Source organism: Euprymna scolopes, chromosome 1 (assembly GCF_053919585.1).
Source record: "Euprymna scolopes isolate OS-2025 chromosome 1, ASM5391958v1, whole genome shotgun sequence".
Lineage (NCBI taxonomy): Eukaryota > Metazoa > Mollusca > Cephalopoda > Sepiida > Sepiolidae > Euprymna > Euprymna scolopes.
The window spans coordinates 71,399,755-71,411,990 of record NC_136482.1 but is presented as its reverse complement, the minus strand read 5'-3'; the positions used below and the strand labels follow the sequence as shown (position 1 = coordinate 71,411,990).

Sequence of the window (12,236 nt, the reverse complement as noted above, 5' to 3'; positions counted from 1 at the left end):
GAAAAATGTATCCATATTCTTTTTTTTTTTAAACTACTTTGGTATATAGTTATGAGTTATTCTTTTTTCAAATTTTTCTGGATATCTTTTCCATTCGCCAAGCGGTCTTTTTAATTTCAGCTGGCATGTTATATAAAATGGCGCCCAAAAGTTGTTGTTCAGCTATATTCTTCTCAAGTGCTTTCTATCGGTACATCCAATTATCATCAGAAGCTCGGCGACAGGAAAAGATATCCAGAAAAATCGTTAAGAAGAATAACTCTGTCGTGTTCAATGAGACATGCTTGAATAATGACTTGCTGTCAAAATATATATATATATATATATATATATATATATATATATATATATATATATATATATATATATATATATATATATATATATATGTTAGTGTTGGGACGATTAATCTGAATGAGAATCGGGAATTGAAAAAATCCAAGCTTTTTGGGGTATCGGAATTGGTATTGGAATTGGAAAAAGTTGAGCCTATTTACCAATGCCAAAACCGATTCCTTTAATTATCTCTTTTATTTGATTTTGGTTTAAGAAACATCTTCCACTGCTTGTAGTAATAATAAATTGATTTAAACTTTCAGTAAGACTAAAATCTATAGATCATCTCCCTCACACGTGTCTTTTTACATTTTAGAAAATGGGCCAAAATAAGGGTCCTATTTTTAAAAATTCATAAATTCATGTAAGTTTTAAGAAGTGTTTTTCGGCCAAAATTTGTTTTGTTTATTTCAAAAAAATCTCGGAAGGGTCAGTCTACACACGCATAAAGTTTGGTGAGTTTAACTTTTATTTTGTGGAAGTTATTCAAATTTAAAGATAGGACCCTTATTTTGGCCCACCCTGTATATGCACATTTTAGATGTGTTCTTTCAGTAATCAGAACAAAATAACACTTTTATAGGAAACTATTTAGAGATTTATAAAAAAATTGGAATCGGAATTGGTAATTATGTCAGAATCAGGAATTTAGTACGGAATTGGTTATTGTATCGAAAAATGGGGAAAAATATTTGAATCGTCCCATCAGTAGTATATATATATATATATATATATATATATATATATATATATATATATATATATCAGAAATAAAAATATCAAACCAAAGGTGCATTTACATGACACTCATTTTATTTTATTATATCATAATTCGTCTTACACGTGTTTTGTTGAATAGTGGAAATTCATCAAACAACTTATTAAAGATTGTCTCCAACTAACCAGCAAAAATATAGCTTGCTTCTACACATTATTCATGGTTTTTCTTCTAAGGATAAGAGCAATTCTCTGAAACTCCATGGAATAAGGAAATTTTAAGTTTTAAACTTGTATTCCTTATTGAATAATAAAGTGTTGTAAATTCTAATTTAGAAAGTTTAAATTGGTTTTCTTAATTGTCGCCTCCTACACTGATGACTGCATAAGCATGAAATACTAGTATATATAAGTATAAAAGAATAATTATAATTTAATTATAATTATCATGCCCCTTAAAATACTTAAAGATGGGCACCGCCTGGAAAATATAAACTAAGAGGCAATCATTAGCATTTATACAATGTTCATGATTTTCGCTCCTTTGAACACTCTGGGTGGTCTAATGCCTGTGCTCAAATTGTGTGCTTTTAGTTGTTAATTTCCTTTCATTCTCGTGGCAATTGTTTGGTGGCCCTGAGGTACAGGCTTAACAAATAGAGTCAAAGATGGCTTTGTGGTTGGGTTTGAATCTCCCAACTGGCAGGAATTGTTACCTTCTACACTGATGATTGCATAAACATGAAACACTAGTGTCTGTAGGTACATAGAAAAAACAATAATTATTATCTAATTATAATTATATAAAGTCCTTTTTCTTCTCGGATGAGCACTCTGAATTATTGATATTGCTTGCTACTGTTTTAGCTTAAATGCAAAGTTCTTTGTACATACACACCCGCAGCACTGTAGAGTAGTGGTCAATATTTGATAAAGCATTGTTAGATATTACTGACAGCGCCTGTCTCAGTGGTCTAATCGATAAAGCTATTAGCTATCAACTCGATGGTTGTTGGTTCGATTCAGATTTGGAATGGGTGCTACTGCTAGTCTAGCCACACTGACGAGCTATAATACAACAAAACAATCTGTCTGTAGATATATATATATTAATTTTCTGAACGATATTAAGGTTAACATCTCCGCCTCGGAGATTCGGTGTTTATCTTAGAAAGTCACCCATTTTTTTATTTGGACGTATTTATTTATTTATTTATTATTTTTAAAAACAGTAATCTATGGACACGTGTGTTTCGGGCCCTACCCCTCTTCAGCGTAGCTTGACTGTTGTTAGGATGCGAACCCCGGACCTTATATATTTCAGTCCAGCGCCCTAACCCATTACGCTATGATGCTATAGGCAATTTGCTGTTTAGTTTTTTATCATTTATCTCTTTACGTGGTTGTTGTTGATTTTTTAAACGATATCGGGTGTTTTTTTTTAGAAAGTCACCCATTTTTTTTATTTGGACGTATTTTTTATTTATTTATTATTTTTAAAAACATTAATCTACGGACACGCGTAAATCCCGAAAGGATGAAACACTAGTGATGTAGGTATTTAATTATTTAATTATTTAATTTTAATTATTATAGTAAAAAAATAATTATATATATATATATATATATATATATATATATATATATATATATATATATATATATATATATATATATATATATATATATATATAATTAGTTAATCCATAACCTCTCCATCTCACACAAAATCTGCTTTCCGTCAACAAAAAAAAAAAAAAAAAAATTGTAAAAAGAAAAATTGGTTACACATTTCTTTTTACCGCTACTGTTTCAGAAGTAAGTACTCATTTTACACTAAATTTCTGTAGAAAAATAATTTCTCACTCTAAAATATTTTTTTTAATCCATTTTTGCCGATATTTTATTTTTCAAGCTATTTACATAAAATAACTTTTAAAATTAAAGTATCATTCATAGGTTGATTAAAATACAATGTTTAAAAAAAAAAAAAATAGTAAAACAAAATATAAAAATGACTTTTTTTTCAGATTCATTATTAGCGTCAAATTTTTCCTGTAATTTATTTCGTTGGTCCAAGGGAAATAACTCATTCTGTAACTCTTTATTAGTGAGTTACATTTAAACGAAAACATCTCTATTTCTATTTCCATCCAAATACCGAAGACAATTTTGATTCTTATGCATTAATTAATGTTTTACTTATTTATTTTTCAATTTAACTTGAAAATTATTTAAAATGCTATCTACATCCATGCCTCGGATTGCGTTGCGTGAGTATTAAAAAGAAAAACTAAAAACAAAAAAAACGAAGTGTTCTATTTGATCGCCGTGAAACTTAACTGTAAACAAACAGCCAAACCCAGTGACGTGTTTACTTCTTTTCCCCTTGAAAGAAGAAGTGGCACAAGGTTGGAAAGTGAAGAGAATCAAGTCAGTGCCCCATAAAAGAGACGCACTATGGCTGTTAAAAATTGCCTAGGCACAGGCCGGCAAAGGAAGAGAACAAAGGCCATTCTTTTATGACCCTGAGAGTCACATGTGATGATGTTCCCCACTCTTAACTCCCAAAAAACGACCTTGTGTTAACAATCCAATCCTGTAAGGACATAAACGGTTATTTTGAAGCAATTAAAAAAAAAAAGTAATATTGATGAAATACATACACGCACAATCACGCACAAATTATTATTATTATTATTATTATTATTATTATTATGATGATGATGATGTTGTTCCTATTTACTTCCCCCCACCCCCACCCGAGGGCAGAGTTAGACATAAGGTCGGTTTTCAATATGGGGCAAATTCAGCTCCCCAAAAAGAGGCACTCTGAATAGGAAAAAAAAAAAAGAAAAAAAGTTGCCTTACTCTAGAAGGACCTCTCCTTCACTGATCAAGGCCAGAAAAGGTGAAGTAAGTGCTGCTGCAGTGTAGTGTCTGTTCTGGTGCAGCACGTGCTACAGTGCTGCACCAGAACAGACACTACACTTTGTTCCTAGCCAAAGCCCAAGCCCTTGTTGTTGTTTTTATAGTTATTATTGTTGTTGTTATTATTGGCAATTCAAAGTTTTAACCTAATGTTCTAAAGGGGGAGGGTAATTTTATTTTACTAAGAAGTGTAAGAAAAATGGATAAAATTTGACTTTAACTACAAGTCAACATTCACTGTTAAGTTGATTACTTTTGAAGGTTTTCAGGTCTGCTGAAAACGAATATCACATTGAAATTTTGGTCAGGCAAGTAGTTTTCTGGATATTAAAACCTTGTCTGCCCCAATTTTCAATGTGATAATCGTTTTTAGCTTACCCAAAAGCCTACAAAAGTTGTCGATTTAACGGTGAGAATGTTGAGTTGCAGTTAAAGTAAAAAATACTGAAAAATGATATTTTTCAACTACTTCATTTAATGTAAGAAAGTTTTATAACCAATAATAACAAAAAGATTGGAGTAATCGTAAAAAACATTGACGTAATTGTAATATAATTTTTTTCAACTACTTTAGTAAAATAGAGTTATCTCCCTTAAAACAATGTGTTAAGATTCCGAATTGCCTTAATATTATTATTTACTTACTAGGATTAGTCACACAGACCATCATCAAAAATTTCTCTTTGAGAACAACTTGTGGCATTCTCTGAAGTCTGAGTGACAAAAAGCAGTTTAATTTGCGTTAACGCAACAGTTGCTTACCATTGATTTCTCATTGGTTTTCATTGAAATTTGAGTGGCAATAAACCTCCCCAAGGTCCCAGTCCTCTTTGTGCTCATCCAACGGAGGTCTGGCTAGTGCTTTCATTCCTCAGTCATTCCATCCTCCTTGACCCTCCTCACTTATTTGGTGTGGCTCCAGTTTATGGTGACACACAAAAACAACAACAACAACAACAACAACAACAAAAAAGAATATGAGCGAGCGGAAGTTAGGCACGAAGGGGAGGGGTTGAACTTACAATTATACAATTTCAGTTTTCGTGATTCCATCTAATGTTCCTTCCTTTTGTGTTTTATGATTATTATTATTTTTATTATTATTATTATTATTATTATTATTATTATTATTATTATTATTATTATTATTATTATTATAATACTACAAAACTGAGTTAATCAGTTGTTGTTTTTCATTCTTGTTCAGAGTTCCTCTGAATTAAAAAACAAAAAATAAAGAAAAAACTGCACGATGTATGTACGCCTGACGAAACGAAAGTATCATATTCCAAAAATCACATGCAATGTTTATTTTAAAATAAGAAAATCAAATTTTATGAGTATCCAAGGAATAACTGTCTCATACGCCATTTTGAAAATCATTAAAAAAACGAGAGATGACTCAATAATAATTCATACTAGATTTATATTGCCCAAAATTTCCTATTAATAACTTAAAAATGATTATCTTTATAAAATTTAAACTATTTCATCAATTTATGTGATTTTGGAAATATGATGTATTCATTTAGACATGGGTACTTACATCGTAAAGATTTTTCTTTATTTTTGTTTTTTTCATGTAGAAAATCTGGACAAGAACCACGTTTTTTTAAAAGATCTTTTCTTTTAATCAAACACAAAATTATATGCTAAAATATAAGTTAGTTTTGGTATTGAGCTTTGTTTAAAAAAACAAAACAGCCCAATAAAGTGAAAGAAAAAACAAACCCAAAAACATCCATTTTGATTGTTCTGTTTAATCGTAATTTGTAATTTACTCACTAAGTAATCTCTTAATAACTTTCTATCACTTTCACCCTCTCTCACTGTATGCTGTTTGATCCCATCCCCACGATCTTATTCTATATGTCTCTGTTACTCTCGCTTTCCTCTACTGTCTATTAACAATCGAAGTTAATAAAGAAAGAAAATAATAAAACGCTTAGAATATTCTGTTATAAACATACAGAAAATAATGGTGATATTATTTCACTGTAGGTAGAGAGGAAAAAAGAAAAAAAAAATGTGTGTGTGTATATATATATAATAAAGTGATTAAGGTAAAAATGATTTTATGCAATAATCTATGAAGATACAGAAAGCTCTACATAGATGAGTGGAGCAAAAGACATGAATAATTAACGACAGTTCAAAGTTAAATTAACGTTATTTGATCATTCAATCAATAAGGGAAAACATGAGAACTATAAAGAAAAACTCTTTAGACCATGGGATATCAGAATGTTTCTCATTAGAAGAGACGAGAAGAACTAAGTCTGAGGTTTGAATCCTAGAAAAGTCAAGCTACGCTGACAAATGGTAGTTTTTTTTGTTTTTTTTTTACATAGACGTCACCACTTATCAAGGCCGATAGGCCACTCAAGGATAAGGGTTAAAGAGTGTAGAGTAGTCAAAAGGACAATATAGTAATCGATAGTAATGAAAATTCGGTAAATTTGTTAACCTAAGTGGAACGGCTCATCAGAAACTTGTTCACGTTGGACTTGAAGACAACCATATTATAGAAAGCTGGAAAGCAGGAAAACGGAAGACAATTCCACAGGCGTGCAGTTCTAAGGAAGAAACTTTGATCATGGAATCTATGTTTAGGTTTAGGTACAGATAAAGAGTGGGGAAAATTATTGATAATGTTTTCAGCTAGTCTAGTGTTTCTTGTGAAAGTTTGGCGAGGGGGGACCATAGATTGAAGCTCAGTCAAACACTTTCCATGAAAATAACGATAAAGCAGAGACAAACTCGCAACATCTCTTCTGTGAGACAGAGGTTGCAGCGAAGAGAAAAGGACATCTCCCACCAAGCCCCGAAGTCTATTTTGAACTCTATCAAGGCAGGACAAGTCTTTTCTAGCAGCTCCTGCCCATATGTGGCAACAGTACTCCATCCTTGGACGTATCTGGCTCTTATATAGATAGAGAATTGCATCAGCAGTGAGATATCTACTGGATCGATAGAAGGATCCGACCATTTTTCCAGCGGCCTTGGCAACAGATTTGATGTACGTATTCCATTTAAGATCAGGAGTAAAGGTCAAGCCCAGAAGCCTGTCAAAACTTGAGGCCTCCCCAAGACGAGAGCCATTCATTTCAATTGATGCCAGATGGGGATCAGAACGTTGATGATGTAAAGATAGAAGCTTGGTTTTAGATGCATTAAAAGTAACCAGCCACTCCTTTCCCCATTGTACAACGTGATCAAGATCAGAGGAGAGAGAATCGGAGAGAACTTGGTTGTTTACTGTCTTAGATGTGCTACCATAGATGGTAGTGTCATCAGCAACTGCGAAATATGTGTTTGTATAGATTACTGTTTTATAAGTAAAGTATTAAATAAATAAATAATATTTGTTTATTTATGCCCAAAATATATGGGCAATCTTTCTAACAATAACTAATTAAATAAATAAAGTAAATAATTTGTTTATTTTTCTAAGGAAAAATATTTTCCCAGATTTCCAATGGATATACATTGTTACTCAAGATTGGACGGAGGCCATGTAACGGAAAAAAAAAACATGAATTGTATACTCTCTGTCACATGTTTTAGTAAAAAATATCTGCTTAGAGAGCGACGGGCGGTTGTTTTTCTGTGTCAACTTGTGTAGCTTAGTAGGTTATACTCAAGTACTTGTTAGGCATCCTCAGAATTACATTTTTTTTTTTTTTTTGCAGGGTGTTTTTGCTGTTAAAAAGATTAACTTGAAATAGGTTGGAGGTTGTATTGGCCAAAACATTATGAAAATAATAAGCAAGATAAGAATTAGTAGTCCAAATAATCATCCATTAAGAAAACTTGAAATATTTTTGAAAAGTTTGTAAATTTTCATGGATACAATATTTTATTTGGATTTATATCATTTATAAAAACGTTAAAATCTTTTATTTAAAACAATTTACTTTCAGGACAAGCAAGAATTTTCATTCCGAAAAACTTTTCGACTTCAAATGTTAATTTAACCAGCAAAGATTCAACTCCGACATTCAATGTCAAAATGCTTGACATTTTAGTTTGTCCTTTATCAAAGACGCCATTAAAGTAAGTGAAATATTTCTTCTTAATTGAAGTGATAGCTGTCCCTACTGGCATTGCCTGGTAGTATATTGTACAATATATTTAACTTTTCTTGTTTATAGTCTATGGCTTTCTTTATTTATAAATTTTGTAGTTTTTCATAAGCAGGGGAAGTAAGTCTATAATGTAATACATAGTGATGTCCCTTTTATTTTTATTAGCGACTATACGAAAATAAACTCAACTGAAGAAATTTTTATTTCTGAAAGGAATTATATTTTATTGTTCGTATGGACCAACATGAACCAACGTTTAAAAACTAAATATGTACTCAGAATGAAATATTGATTGTGTAGGAAGAAATGGTATGAATGGCAAAAAGCGAAAATCCAACTGAAAGAAAAAAAAATGAAAAAATATACCAACACGAACTTGAAACTTTAGTCTTCAGATTTGCTAAATTCATGTGCATGTTTCAGAATAAGATGAACTGTTCTATAGAAAAACTTCTGAAGAGAACGAATTTACAACCAGTCAAAAGCTATTTTCTATATCAAGAGATAATGGATACTTCTTGAAAGAATGCTTCCATGATTAGGAGTTAATTGGTTCTTGATGAAGTTCAAAATTCTTTAAGCCTAATTTGTATTCATTTAATGTTATAATATCATTATCTACCAATTTTTTGTCTTATATGAAAATGGTTTTGGCTTTTAATTTTTGACATTTTTTCTGTTATTGGATCTGAATGATTTATTGAAATGCTAAGCATTTTTTTAAACTTTTTAAGTTTTCTTTATTTTATTTTTTATTTATTTACCATTTTTCAGGTTTGATCCAGAGAAAAACGAATTGATTTGTGAAAAACTTCAAGTGGCTTATCCCATAATCGATGGAATCCCAAATCTTATACCACAGGATGCTCGCATAATAAAGTCCTAGAATAAATTTTCAGGGTTTTCTCTCTTGAAAGTTTTAAACAATTAAAATGTACAGATAATTCCACACACGCATGCACACACGCATGCACTTCAATGGACACTATATATTAGTTTCTATAGATTCTTTTGGTTTCATGGCACACTGAAAAATAAACTTGCAGATCTAAAGATACCAAATGTAACCGATTTTTCAGTTAATGTTTTATAGTATAACATACTGACAGTGTGTTACGCATTAAAACATTAACAGGAGTATTTTTCACTCTTGATGTCTTTAGTACACCAGGCTGAGTTTCCAGTGTATTAATTGAAATATTGAAGGTATCAATGAAAGATCAAAGTAATATATAGTGATCATTAAAATTATAAGTGATTGACCACTAATTATTTCTCCTAAATTACACACACACACACACACACACACACACACACACACACACACACACACACACACACACACACACACACATATTATACACTCACACGCATTTATATATATATATATATATATATATATATATATATAGAGAGAGAGAGAGAGAGAGAGGGAGAGAGAGAAAGAGACGAATATTGGCTGAAGAGAGCTTGATAAGGATACCTTAAACGGGCCTTATTATTGGGCTTGAAACCGACGGTACCAATGATCTGTCTCAAGTAACAACTTTCTGTACACAAAATAAAAATTTATATATATACACTTGTGCCCGATATTATTCATACCCCTCGGATCTTTGAGATTTCTATAAGATTATTGCTCAAACCAGAAGGTAGACAATATTAAAGGGATTTCAAACAATAAATCAAGCATAAGCATTTAATTTAAACTCAACAAATAAATAAATTATGCAAGTTTGAAACATTATACAAAGAAAAACAATAATGGCACTAGTTCAAAATTATTCATACCCCTCTTACTAATAGTCAATAGCATGCCCTTTATTCTTAATAACTGCCTGTAACCGTTTTGGATATTTATCAACAAGGTTTTTACAAGCATCAACACTGATTTTTGACCATTCTTCAATGCAGTAGTTCTCCAAATCCCTCAAATTTCTAGGTTTCCGCTTTTTAACCTCAGTTTTCAATATGTGCCAGAGGTTTTCGATAGGGTTCAGGTCGGGACTCTGGCTAGGCCATTCCAAAACATTAATTTGATTATCCTCAAACCATTTCTTGACTATTTTGGCAGTATGTTTTGGATCATTATCCTGTTGAAGGACCCAGTTTGGTCCTAAATGGAGCTTCTCCGCATCCTGTCTAATGTTTTTCTGGAGTATCTCCAAATATTGCTCCTTCTTCATGGTTTCATCTATCTTGACCAAACTACCTGGACCACTAGCCGAAAAGGAGCCCCAAAACATTAGGCTACCACCACCATGTTTCACCGTGGGTATGGTGTTCTTTGGGTTGTAAGCTTCTCCTTTCTTCCTCCAAACGTAAGAAGCATCCATATGGCCAAACAATTCAATTTTTGTTTCGTGAGTCCACAAAATACTTGAGAAAACGGACTCTGGAGAATTCACATGGTTCCTAGTAAACTCTAGACGTGCTGCAAGGTGTTTTCCGGTGTGCAATGGAGTCCTTCTTGGTCTTCTTCCTTTCAGACCATTTTCATGCAGAGTCCTTTGCAATGTTTGCCTTGATATTTTTATGCCAGAAGACTCCAGATTTTCTAAAATGTCCTTAGTAGTGGTGGTTGGATTTGCATTAACACTTCTTACAATATTCCTGGTGGCTCTAGCAGACAGTTTCCTTTTCCTTCCTCTACCAATCAAGTTGTTTGTTGTGTGGTGGCTCTGGAATTTTTTGATGATGCTCTGTACTGTTGCTGTAGGGACCTCAAATTTCTTGGAAATTGACTTTTAACCTAAACCATCCTTATGTGAATTCGCAATTTTAGCTCTAAGATCATTACTAAGCTCTTTTTTCTTCCCCATTCTAATAATTTTTATTCTTTTATTGGTTTTCAGTTGATATCATTTTAATTTCTGAAAAATGCAAAAAACGAAATGAAATTAATCAAAGGTTGTATAAAAGCATTCAAAATAAGAATCAAACAGGAAACAAAGTCAGAAACTCGATTAATACTGAAAAAATAAGGGGGTATGATTATTTTTGAACATTGCAGATTTTATAAATAGCTGTATATTTCTTTTATTACAAGTATCCCGAGATTTTAAAATGACGAAAATGATCAGAAGAGGTTTATTAAGAATATGTATCAATATGGACGTAAACAATAAATTCTAACAAAGTTACACCTAATAAACTCAATTTTCAAGGGGGGGTATGAATAATATCGGGCACAACTGTATATATATGCCAATGCAAGACATTTTCTGGCAATCTCTTGTTGGATTTTTTTGCCAAATCATTTGATTTCACCATGATGTAATAATTAAATACACTTTTAAATAAATGATTATGCATCTACGATGTTTCTCAACCACTAATGTAGGTGAATGAAATGAAGTTAATATATGAAGATAGATGGTTGTCACTTGAATTTGCTTATTCAACCATAACTAGGGTTAAATTTGAGCAAAATAAAATATCATAGGGAAATAGAAATTAGCACCAGCAGGTGCAGTGTAAACAAACAAACTGTTGACTACATAGTAAACTAGTCTAGTGGAAGCGTTATTATTCATTCTTCATAATAAATTACAAGCACTTAATAATAGTAATTTTTTTTTTACTCTTTTTCATTTCAAACAAAACATTTCCACTTGGAATATAAAAGGTTACTAATTGGGATCGTTTCTAACAGTGAACTGTGGAGAGTTGAACTATGAAATATCAGTTCATACTACATTTAAGCTTCTACGGGTAAGTACAGTCAGGGAAACAGGAAAGGAATTCCAAAGTCTAGCAGTCAGAGGAAAGAAACTATTAGGATAAAAAGCTTTCCAGCATCTACGGACCTCAACAGAAAAGAGGTGAGATTATGCTGCTTGTTGGGTTAGTTAAGAGTATGTACGCCAACGGGGCACAGTGTTATGAGTTCATCAGAGCACATTCCATTAAAATACTTGTAAAACAAGCACAAGGATGCAACATTTTGGTGATGAGACAGAGGTCGGAGCTTGGTCGATTGTGTGAGACCTATGTTTATATATTCATCTCGGACAAAACTTTAATACTGTCAAAAAAATTTACTAAGAAACAAATTACCAAGAATTTACTACATAATTATTACATCCCAAAAGCATTTTATCTTGAATTCCAGTTATTTTTTTCTAATATTAGACATTTGACATAGTAATATGTTAAACAATT

At 31.7% G+C, this 12,236-nt stretch overlaps 1 protein-coding gene across 1 annotated transcript; it reads left to right on the top strand.

Annotated features, from left to right (window-relative positions):
• Window positions 1–3,165: 3,165 nt before the first annotated feature.
• LOC145303394 (methyltransferase activator Trm112 homolog) lies at window positions 3,166–11,391 on the top strand. Its single transcript, XM_080144744.1, has 3 exons — window positions 3,166–3,326; window positions 7,908–8,040; window positions 8,847–11,391. The coding sequence occupies exons 1-3, from the start codon at window positions 3,293–3,295 to the stop codon at window positions 8,956–8,958; spliced, it is 279 nt and encodes a 92-aa protein (XP_080000870.1). The 5' UTR covers window positions 3,166–3,292; the 3' UTR covers window positions 8,959–11,391.
• Window positions 11,392–12,236: the final 845 nt, after the last annotated feature.

Coding starts and splice junctions, on each gene's coding strand:
- LOC145303394 (XM_080144744.1), top strand. CDS start 3,293: ATGCTATCTACATCCATGCCTCGGATTGCGTTGC. Junction 3,327..7,907: donor CATGCCTCGGATTGCGTTGC/GTGAGTATTAAA, acceptor ATTTACTTTCAG/GACAAGCAAGAATTTTCATT. Junction 8,041..8,846: donor TTATCAAAGACGCCATTAAA/GTAAGTGAAATA, acceptor ACCATTTTTCAG/GTTTGATCCAGAGAAAAACG.